The sequence below is a fragment of the Agrilus planipennis genome, unplaced genomic scaffold, assembly GCF_000699045.2.
Source record: "Agrilus planipennis isolate EAB-ADULT unplaced genomic scaffold, Apla_2.0 scaffold189, whole genome shotgun sequence".
Taxonomy (NCBI): domain Eukaryota; kingdom Metazoa; phylum Arthropoda; class Insecta; order Coleoptera; family Buprestidae; genus Agrilus; species Agrilus planipennis.
Window position 1 is genome coordinate 427722 of NW_020439010.1, and position 12610 is coordinate 440331.

At 33.2% G+C, this 12610-nt stretch overlaps 1 protein-coding gene across 1 annotated transcript in view; it reads left to right on the plus strand.

Moving 5' to 3' along the window:
- The window catches only part of LOC108738019 (G1/S-specific cyclin-D2-like), a 98827-nt gene extending 89395 nt beyond the window's left edge, over positions 1 to 9432 (plus strand). The window contains exon 4 of the mRNA XM_018471228.2: positions 7875 to 9432. Coding sequence (XP_018326730.1) covers positions 7875 to 8179 — 305 coding nt within the window. The 3' untranslated portion in view covers positions 8180 to 9432. The remainder of the gene's footprint in view (positions 1 to 7874) is intronic.
- The last annotated feature ends 3178 nt before the right edge of the window (positions 9433 to 12610 follow it).

Genomic DNA, 12610 nt, shown 5'->3' on the forward strand with positions numbered 1-12610 from the left:
AATTAATTGGAATTTTTCACACACAAGCCTTGCTATATGAGCTCTCAAAGCATATAAAAATTATACGGCTTAAATGTGAAGTTGGGTGCAAAAGAATACAATTAAATCCTCTGTCGGGAAAAAACGAAATGACTTTCCGAACAACCCGATATTTCAATATGGAATTTCCTCTCAGAAGCGTTTTAATTTCTTTCGTACGTACTTTTAACTAATTAATACAAGATGCATTTTTCTTTTTTAATATTACTTATTAGTGTAATATCTTAATTCCGGGAAATATTTTATAAGAAGGAAGTCACTGTATATTTGTTATTTCCTGTTACAACCCCCTTTTGTCTTCGCTAATTACATTTCCCCTTATTATTGATAAGACGATCTAGCAGGCGACAGTCATTATGGAGCACACGTCTTGAACGGGCACCATCAGATAACTTTTACGGTGAGTAAAGTAGGAAAATATCTCTGGAGACATCAACGAGCGGTCAGGAAGGAAGCGCCTCGCGTCGCATCGTCCGGGACTTTCCACATGTAGTAAGCCCTCTCGCACGCGAGGTCATGGCTGAATGATTCTTTGCGACAGATCGGCAAGACGTTGCCTAAAGAAATGCCGGCAGATGGTGCTACCGGTAACAATTGAATTGATGATGTTCAATTGTTAAACCACGAATCAGATGCAACGACCGTGTCGGCTACGTTTGAGTTAAATAAGTGCGTCAAGTGGGCCACGTTTTCTTTTTCGTCATGCGTGTATGATACATGTAAAGAGCTGTGTCTTGTTGTTTAAAGAACATATGACACGTGCCTGATGCGATGATATTATGTAAAAGAGAAACGAAAACGTGGTGCTTTTAAAACCATCATCGAAGGAAACGGTTGAAATTGTTCAAATAATGAATTCCTTGTGAAGTCAAAGAGCGTATCGACTAATTGAATTAGGCTTTTGAATAAAGCGTCATCGCTTTCTAATAATAGCCATCGACTTTTGTCTTTTACAGCCAACTTTTAAACAACAACGATTCATTTAGCACAAAAATTAAGTTATAAATTTTATAAATTAAATAAAAATCCCCTGAAGGCCCAATTTTACAGGGTGTAACAGAAGTATGTGTCGAGCTTTGGAGGGTGTAACCTAGACCTCAATCGCAGTGCGCTTAAAGGCAAAATAATTTACAATCTGAAGCTGGTTCTGTGCGTGAATTGGCAATAAAGATAAACCGCTACTAGAAGTTGGCTGTTTACATAAACACAGTGAATTACACATAATCTAATGTAACAATTAAACAATACATTGACAAATAATACAAAACAAATACTACGCTGATGCTGGTAATCACCAGCTGATTAAGTGCAGCGTTGCGGGCCGTATTTCTTTAACAGGGCCGGAATTTAATCTACCTGTGCTTTCAATTATGTCTTTCTCAAAAATGATGAACTTTTGAATACGCAAACATTTACTTAATTTTCATGTTTTATAGTACTCTATCACCTATTTCTGTATATTGAGTACAAGTATTGCATAAAGTTTATTCTTAAAAAAACTCAACCGACGTTTCGCCTCATACGGGACTTTTTCAAAATATAGTAAGATGGATTAGGCTGAAATTATTAATTTTTTCCATATGTACTTATCTATCAGGTTACATCAATCTAATAGTATCCGTTTAAGAAGTAAAAACGTTACAGAAACAGGTAAAAGACCATAAGACTCTCGAAGCCAAGATAACATTAAATTTGTTGTACAATACAAGAGATTAAGTAAAAATAAAACTACATAGATAATAATAATATTTATAATGAGTGTATTGTTTTTGTTAAATGCTAAGGAAAATGTAGTTTTACTTGAGTATGCGTATTATACCATAACTTCGAAATCTCAAAAATCAAGCGAGGAAGGCCTCTTGCGTTTGTCTACCATTTATCATTTTTTTAGCTTTTTATTTTATTTCACTAGCTGATTTTCGCGATTTAGGCCCCGGAGGTAGAACTGCACTGCATAGCATCAAATCCTGGCTGTTACTTACTTTACGATGAGGCAGAAGTAGAAACAGTGGCAAAAAAATTCGCATGAAAACTTTAATAGCTTGATATTAAATAAGAGTTTCGCGATAATCTTTATTGGAGATAAGGGGTCTAGTAAGGAATAAAGGGAAAGTAAAAGTAAAATAAACCAAAATGTACCCTGTAGTTGCATCGGTGGACCTATTAGGTATTGTTTTATTAATAAATACATGCATAATTAAAAATATTTAATTGTTTTTATATAGCAACATATACCTTCTAACATTTAAAAATTATTTTCCGGGTTTAACGACCGTAGTCCTCAAATCCTGCCCAGATTCAGCTACCGGACTGAGACTAGCTATATCGCGGGAATGTATGTGTCAAAAATGGACTAAATATATATATAAAACTGGTCTGGGCATAATATTTCTGTATCAAGATGTACCTTGTACCCTCATGATAATATGTAGTCAATTGTACATGATTATCGAAATTAATCAGACCTTAAGCAGGTGGTGAACGGAGTAGATATACGGAGCACAGGTATTTTTCATTATAAAATGATGCACCTTGCATCTTGTCTTGGATTTGTGCAGGATTTAAATCACCCACAGCTGCCGACCGTGTGCCGTTGTGCTGGACCGCTATCTTTAAGGGCTGGCGCGCACACTAGAGATTTTTTTACCGCATAGCTGCAGCGGTAATTTTCCGCTTCAATGTATGCGGTTCACTTAGAGAAAGGTACAGCGTGGTCGATGTGACAATCGAATATCGGACATGGGCGGGTCCACGGATTATGACCTGTCGTTTACCGTCAGATGTCTCCCATCAAAACCTAACCATAAACCTCTGGCGCCGTAAATAACTTTTAACAGTTGCACCCAACATTGCCTAATCCCTTAGGTCCAGTACTGTAGAATAGCGGACCGGAAATAGTTCGTTATTATTATTTCGACAGTGAAAGGTTAATCATGGAAGTGAAACTCTAAAATACCCAAAAAAAATATTGGGATATTTATGTAGATCACACAGTTTGTGAAATTGTTCCTGTATAATAAGCAATGACTGAATCGACATTTTCTTCTTGCTATATTTTCAAAAAACGGATCAAGAAGGTTGTAATGTTAGCAATTTCGATGGACTTTCATGGATTCCAATTTCGGCATATAATATGTGATACTGATATCACGTAGCGCGGAAATATTATTTCACCTCTAGTGTGTTCATTTCATTTAAATCAAAGATCATCTAGCCGGAGCGGCTAAAAAACCACATGATAGAAAAAACTCGTACGCGCCAGTTCTAAAAAACTTTAAAACAAACAACCGTATACCTGGGGACGAGAAGCAGGCGGGGGTGGTTTAAAGCTTTAAAGGGCCAGAAAGCACCTAACTTCTTTCTACCTTCTTTTCGATGAAGGATGAACTAACAGTACAGATGTCAGTACAACAACTAGAAAATTGATAAAACTTTCTATAATAGTCGAAATATTTCAGAATTTATTATAATGAAAAAATGTTTGCTTTCCAAAAGTAATGGCTTTTTTCTGCAGTATAATATTTTATAAAAGACATTTTACTCGTTGTCTTAACTCATCGTAATAATTTTAGTTGAACGTTCTTCCTCAAATTCTTTGAACTCGTTATTAAATAATTGAAGGAAGAGATGCATTATTATCTTAACTTCATTTTAAAAACTTGTCTGATACTTTACTGCACAATGAGGCACACGAAAATTTTTATTATCTGAAGACTGAATGGACACGTAAATCTACTCTTTTCTATCTTTAGGCAAGATGGGTCTAACCTTGCCCTTTTTAACTCCTATTTCTGCTTATAATATGTTTACCTCTTCATAGAGCATTCTGTTCTCCTACTTTCTCAAATACCTCCTCATTTTCAACATCATATAACACCACATTTCAAAATCTTATCACATTTTCTGTTCCTCCCCGCCGATTTTCCACATTTCGCACCCATACAATTCCGTGCTCCAATCTTAGTTTTAATAAAAGATTATCTTTTTCGAATTCGCTATTCTTTGTTTTGTATCTCTAGTGTCACGAGTTATCTGACTCCCTTACTAGCGACTTTTTTTTCATCCAAATCTGAAATTTTATAGACCTGCAAAATGTTATGTCGTTATTACATTATAATAAGGGTTTCAATTTTTTGTTTTGTTTACGAAATTTTTAATAATGCGAAGTTCTTCCTGTCTATCTTTTTGTCTATATACAATGATTTTTCTTACGATTTGACTGATCAACATAGAGCAAGGATGTCAATCGACTTGGAAGTCCAGAATTGCCAAAAAATTGGCTAGAAAAATTAACAAGCATTTTCATATTTTAGGAAAATAATGTGAATATTATAAATGATTTATGAAATTTTGATTTTAATTGAGTTTAAGAAAATAAGGTAACTTGTTGATTCTATTTAAGTAGATACCCTATATGTATAGTGCACATATTTTTTAGTAATAATTAATTGAAATGTAGGTACCTACTTCTGGTTATAATTTTGATTTGTCTATTAGATCGTAAGTAACAAGTAATCACTTAGCATATTTATAAATATTCAATAAAGTGAAATTTTGGATATTTTACTGTTTTTACTATCTATTATATCCAATGTTTGTGAGTGTATGAACCAGTAACATTTCCTAAAAATTTCGTTATTAACCTTCAACCTACGAATTCAGAACCTTGTTCTTGCTTATTCAATAACATAACGTACTTTAACACGTTTTACACAAAAAGATATTTTTTTATATGGGACCAGTTTGGCAACTTTTTTTCACCTTCTGTAACGACAACGTTCAAGGTGGTAAAATAGTTCATCCCGGTACGGGACGACGGTCTTAGTTCTCATAGAAAATAGAAAGGGTTGGGGTGTCAACGGATTAATTCAACGGTGGGAATGGTGTTACGAAAACTAAACTAACCGAACAAGGCATCACTCAAAATCAAAATCTCATCTTGAAGTTTTTGCGTTAAGAATAATAAACAAATTCAGATAGTGTATTGGATGTGTCGACTTCCTTAGGCGTTTATCAATTTCGACCTAATTACTTAAGCTAGTAGTCATATTGTAATGTTCGTGGGTTTAACAAATTAAATTTTAAGACTCACAACGACAAAAACTATTTATTTACACTAATTACTATTAAACTTAAAAACACTATTAAATTATTACTAAACTTAGGTAATTACTATATTTATTTACACTACTGTTACTATTCACTGTTCTATTTATTTCACTTCTGCAACGGTCAATTTATTTCTACTTTTTCTTCGGCGATCGTCTCTTCCTTTTTATACTCCCTTGCCTCCTTTCGAGAACATTCTCCAGCCGTCCAGAGAAGTCTCGTTTTCTTTGATTTAATTAATTTCTTTCGCGGAACGCAGGTACAACACACACGTACAGATACGGCGCACATGAAGAAAAGCGCCCGCGGCTAGTCGGCGAATCGATAAGCCGCTCACACACACGTATGCCCGATCGCACACAATCACGCTCGTGGTCGCTACAATATAAATTAGAGATGCACTAGATGACTGGGTACCCGGCAAAACCACTACGATTAATGGTTGGTGTCCTAGTTCTGACGGGCTTTCCATTGAATTCTACAGAAAATAAGTCCCTGACCCAAGATTAATCAGCCAAAGGTAATACAGTGGATTTCGGGTATATCGTCAGCGTAGGGACCACTGTAATTTCGTCGTCATATCCAGAAGTCGTTACATAGGCAAAGTTAAAGAAGATACAGACACACACTGTTTTTCAATTTTGAAACAATTTTCGCCTTTTTTTAACAGTAAATGTACATCTGGAAGTCACACTTATTCAAAAGTTTAGTAAACACAGTTGCTACTCAGAGACAACGTAAAGGTCACCACATTTGTTGACTATCTGTGTGAATGTAAACAAAAGATAAGAAAGCTCTTTGTGTCTTTAGCCAGCGACTCCGGTCGCTATATCTGCATGGGATTACTAGGGATTTGTTACAAATGATTCATTAAAAACAGTCGTTACACCCGAACTCGGCGTTACATCCGAAGTCGCTATAGCCACATGAATTTTGTATTAAAGTGTGCTTTAAAATCAAGGGACTTACATATGACGTCGCTATGGCATAATGGTCGCTATAATCAGGGTCGTAATACATGAAATCCACTGTATAACCAACTTTGGTCCAGGTCTGGGATAGAGAAAACTACCCATTCTTGGTAAATCAATTGTATGCCTAACTTGGTCCAACTTTGACTAAACGGCAACCTAATGTTGGGTCAAAGTTCACCGTATCGTCAACTCTGGCAGTTCCTATATGGGATAAATTAGCGAATGAGAGCTAAGTGGTACCCAGCGGCATGACCTAAAGATTTAGATTGTAGACCATTGCTCAGCATTCGGGAGAACACCGGTTCAATTCCGAGTGTGCATCTGCACTGGTACAAATTTTTCTGTGGTTTCCTTGGATCACTTAGGCAAATGCTGGGGTGGTAGAGATGTGTAAAATGGTTTTTTAAATGTATTTAAATACAAAATGCAAATACGTATTTGATTTGTTATTTCAAATGTAAAATACAAAATACATTTCCCTTTTGTATTTTAAATGCTAAATGCAAAATACGTATTTTCAAAATACTTTTTACAAATAAATACTATTTTGTAGTACCTATTTAATTTTTTACATCTCTTAAATATAAAATATGTTTTAAGGAAACCTTTCAGGCATTTTAAATATTGGAGTTTTTCTAAACTAATGGTGGTATTTGCACTATATCATCAGCTACAAAGACTGAGTATGATTTATATTATTCTGTTGGAAATGATTGAGATATAGTTTTTCTACCTTTATGTTATAGTTTCTTCAGTTCAACAACAANGTAATAGTGGTGTTTGCACTATACCACCAGCTGGGAAGTATGATTTATATTTTTCTGTTTGAAGTGGTTGAGATATAGTTTTTCTATCTTTATGTTACAGTTTATTCAGTTTAGCAACAAATAAATCTTCTATATGTTTCCTTATTTGCCTTTATCATCTGTTTTAATTGGAAAAAAACACTGATGTCAAAATAGTTTGTTTACCGTAAAAGATCAGAGCCAAAATAGGGTTCCAAATAATTTTATTGATGTAAAATCAACATCAATCATTTTATATAAAAATATTTACAACCCCATTTTGTTTCCGATCTTTTACACATTATAATAAGATAAAGAAAATGAATCCATAGTTTCCTTAGCTTTGGGTCCATCTAATAAGTGAAGTATTTCGAATCGTTTTCTAAGAATTTTGGATTATAATCATTTATTAGCACACCACAATATCTTGTAGTTTTCAGTTTTACACAGCTGGTGTATTTCAATTCGATATTATTTTGCGGGCTGTTTTGTCGTAATTCATAGAATTTCCTAGTTCCTTGGTAAAGGCACGATAAGTGGTAATTTGGCAGGTGCTGATATCAATTTGGAACTTCAAAATTCCATGGACCTTGACATTGAACCCGGAAAACAATATCGATCCAATATTTTAGATTATCCATTTCCAAGGAGTTGATAATTCTTTGGGCTCTCTTCAGCTAAATTTTTAAGCTTCTATTACTTTTAAAAGTCAATGTGAGCAACTTTCATTGATCATTTTATATAATATTTGATCGCTGATACTAGCTGATACGGCAAAAATTTATTTTGCATTTTACAAATAGAAAAGTATTTTAAATAAAATACAAAATGCTTTTCTCAAAAAAGTATTTAAATGCAAGATAAAAATAGGTATTTTTTATAAACTGATCAATGATATAGGGCCTTAAAAATTCCTTTTTCATGTTTCATTCCTTTTTTTTATTCTACATTTTTTCTTTTGTTTCAGAGCCCTCATTAGTTCAAACACCGCCGTCGCTGATCGCAGCAGCCTGCATTTGTTCAGCAATTCGTGGTTTGAAATTATCATCCGATAATCAAGCCACAAGAGACGTATGTTACATACTTAATTTAGATCCAATTTCCCTAGAGCTTTTAGTTCGTTTCGTAGATCAGATTGTTGAAAAAGTCGTTCCACAAAAACCCAAACCAAACCCAAACGACACCGCTAAAGGTGTTTCAAATAACGGATTCGAAAGTCCGAACTACAAACAACCTGAAACACCCACCGAAGTTGAAAATGTTTATTTTTAACACGTTTCCAAAACCGAACCTCTATTTTTCATGTTTTTCTCCAAAGATAAGTTTGTTTTTTGTTTTTCTTGTCATATTTTTAGTTGATCTTATATTTTATTTTAAATATCTTCTAGTGAAATTGTTATAGGCTGCTAAGCTTTAGCTTCAAATAAAAAAAAAGGAGTAGGCGTTACTTCAGTTACCAAACTTACCAAATGTATTACTATACGTATACAAACTCAATTCTTATTAAATCGGTAGTTAAAACAACGACTTTGAAACAATAACGCATCTAATATTTCGGATGTTTATAACACAGAGATATAAGTAATGGCATTGGAGATTTAGAAAAAAAAAGTGACTGACTCGGGTCATTGCATCTTTGTTGAATCTCTATGGCAACTGTTTGTGAAAGACAGGGATAGGGGACCTTTTTCATTTACTCTTTCTTTAGCTAACACTGCATACTCATCTGGGTGGCGTGCCCCGTTCTTTTATATCTATATCTCTGTGGTTTAACGTACGTTTGTTTTCGCTTAGCATCCTTAATAAAGTCACTAGATTTCCATGTTTATCGTTTGCGTTTGGTGTTTTTGTTGAATAGTCGATATATTTGATTTTATAAAAAATAACACTTTTTGCCACCAACGTTGTGTCGATAAGATTCGTGATCACCGGTGAATGTACATACATATAATAATCTGTACAATATTATTTACTGAGTGTGTGTAGTCGAAGTTTGCATTGTATTAAACGAACTTGCACTCAAACAAATGAAAATGGGTGTAAGATTTATCACGAGAAACAATGCATGCTTTTATAGTTATTATAGTTAAGTTCAAAAGCGTCGTTTACATTTAGTGTAAATAATGATCTCAAACCTTACTAAAAGTATTAATTAGTCCGGGCGGTATTGGCGCATTTGTGGAAAAACATTTCGCGTAAGCGTTTCGTATATAACACCCAAGTAACCTTTTTCATCTAAAACTGCCAATTACGTCGCGCAAAATGCCTAAAAGTAAATACAATAAATAAAGTAAAAGATTTTTATTATTTTTCTTCATTTTATAAAAAACAATGCCACGGGACACGTTATTTAACCCTCTCCCCCCTTTAGCGCACCTTGACGTTTTACACGATCTCCCTCCCACTAAATTTCGTTACCTAATACTTAAAGAGCCCGTAAGTCACCATTTATTAAATGGATTAATTTATTTATAAAAAAACGAAATAGAAGAATTGTCAAAATAGTAATAATTTTCGAATTATAATTTTTTAAAAATATAATTACAGTTTTTTCCATGGTTTTAAAAATTTAAAATATGCTTATTTTCTTCACTAAAAGTCTTCTTTTTAACTGGTATATTAAATTTTAAAAAATTCGCTTAAATTAATTATCAAAAAATGGAAAAATCTTTTTACGTTGAAATTACTCAAAATCTTTTTACTAAAAATAAACCAGAAGATGTGAAAAAATTTATTCCGATTAAGAAAACCAATTTTTGTTCTTGTATAAACAACATCTGATCGAATTATCAGAAATTTACATCATTATCACAAGGGAACCCCCCCTGAATGCGATCGTATAAAAATAGAATAGTAATAGTTTTACCACGAACGCGCCATTAATGTTCGAATTAAAATGCCATACGAATAAATATACTTTACGGAATAAATAATATAAATACCTAATATAAGTGTAGAGATACATATATGATCTCATGTAGAGCACTTTAAAGTGCCTTGCGAAAAAAAAAATACCGAAATGGGTCTGTTATAAGAATTTACGGACTGAAAAACAAAAAGTTCATATTTATACTATCGATATAGAGTATTTCCTAATTATATTAAGGGTGCTCACACACTCGACCACCGAAAGCTCAAAATCATGTCACAACTATTACCTCTAACTTGATCTTGTTGTCTGACGATCAGTTGATATATATCAATTCGATATTTATTTGCGGGCTGTTTTGTCGTAATTCATAGAATTTCGTAGTTCTTTGGTAAAGGTACGATAAATGGTAATTTGGCAGGTACTGATATCAATTTGGAACTTCAAAATTCCATGGACATGACATTAAACCCGGAAAACAATATCGACCGAATATTTTAGATTATCCATTTCCAAGGAATTTAGATTTTTTTAGGCTCTTTTCAGTTAATTTTCTAAGCTTCTATTACCTTCAATGACCAATGTGAGCAACTTTCATTCATCATTTTGTATAATGTTTGATCGGTAATACTAGCACGTTAAAAATTTATTTTGCATTTTACAAATAGAAAATAAAAGAATAGTATCTACATTATGTATCGAGGGAAGAAACAGGGTTATTTCAGACTGCATATGAATTGCCACCCGATCCTAAGGCGAGGGTGGCAAACATGCAGTCTGAGACAACCCTGTTTCTTCCCGAGGTACGTATACAATTTTTTGTCATGTTTGTGCGGAAAGCTCGTTATTAAATTGATAGTTGGCGAAATAAGAGTAAATGATTTAGAGGTTAGAAAGACACTGTCACTGAACAACTGATTTCTGCGCATGCCCATAAACTTCAGCGCATGCGCTCAAAAGACGAATTTCATTGCCTCCCGACTAAAACACGGCTGAAAAGAGGCCATTTCTTCCCTATTTAATAGCACGCAAAACGAGCTTTCCGCGCTAACATGACAAAAAAATGCTTTTCTCAAAAAAGTATTTGAATGCAAAATAAAAATAGGTAATTTTAATTTTGTATTTTCATTTTAAATGAAAGTATTTCAAATAAATCACATCTCTGGTAATATTCCATAGGTCATAACTGACTTTAGCTATTCCCTCTAACTTGATCTTATTGTCTGACGAGCAGTTCCGCTGGTCTATCCATATGTTCCCTGTTAAATAAAAAATGCGATCTACAGGAGTGTTACTGATCGGTATTGATATTTTGAATTTTCGTTTTGAATTTTTAATTAAAAGTGGCAACCACCAATGTCTTACAACAGCATCTGGTGGCGACAATTAGTAGTGGAGTGTGCGAGCAGCCTTAGTATACATGCCACAAAAAAATTTTTTAATAAATAGATAACAAGTTAATTTAAATTTTCTGATTGTACAAATTATAAAAAGTGTACATCTCAAGTTAATGATTAATTATTTCGGTAATGAACAAGCTTACATACACCAGTTCCTGCCACTTCTCATGGTACGACCAAATTAAAGTTGGTTTAACCATTACCTTTATACCAATGTTAAAAACAAAAGCAAAAAAAATGTTTTTCATAAGCAAAAGTTGTTTACGAAAAGTGCAACGTTTTGCTTATTCTAAGAATCGCTTAATTAAATGTAAAAATAAAAAACAATATTTAACATCTGAATTAACTACCTTCATAACAAAATATATATATAGTGTTTACATTTTAACTCGACAAGAGAAAGTTTTGGTTTCTTTCTTAGATAAGTCACATGTAAATTGTTAAATTGACTTGAAAAAACAATGTTACATGTATGACTGCATCCCAAATGTCGACCCATGACTGGTACACTTGACACAAGGCATTAATTATTATAGGAGGTATATAAGACACGTTTAGTAGTAAGTTATTTCATCTGTGATTTAATATTAATTCTTATTAAGAAAAAAAATTACTACTGTACATTCCCTTGTAAAATTAACTTTGGTTTTTCTTCTGTTTTTTTTATCTAGTCTTATTTATTTATTATTTTACGAGTACCTAGTGTTAAGTTACCCCGGCACCTATACATACATATTACATACCTATATATGTATATATTCATACCTTTTTGCCTTACTGATACTTACGTTTTATAATCATTTTAAGTAGCGGCATTGTTGGATAAAAAAAATTAGCGATTGTTAGTTGATTGACGCGTTTTCGATGATTTACAGTTTACATACAAATATTTACGGTTAAAGTTATAAAAAAGATATTTAGATAAACCGAAATGGGTCTATTAAATCCTATTGCATTGTTACATACGTAGTAGTTATGATGTAAGGAGCTTGAACCAAAGTTTGTTTTGCTTATTTTTAAGTTACGTATAAGTTTCAAGGTTTAGTTCTTTAAGATTTTTTTGTATGTTTTACTTCTTTTACATAAATATAAGTACCTTTATGTATAAATAAAACGTTTTTTAAAGTTTTTTTATAAAGTATTGTTTAATTTATACATAACTACGTTAGACACTCGATGGTGTGAACTGAAAAGAACAACAGTTGTTCAATGCTATAAATTATTTAATATTAATATTTTAAACAGATTTTAAACTTCTGGTTGAGAGAATAATTTTTCTCCAGCAACTTCGCTATAAAAATTTTCATTTTTTGCCTCCAAGCCCGCCCTCACTTATCAATGGGGATGAAGTTCATGTACCTCCCCCTACGCACCTCTCTCCCTGTCCCTCCCCACCTAAATCAATCAGTCAATCAAACTAGATTTAATGGATTT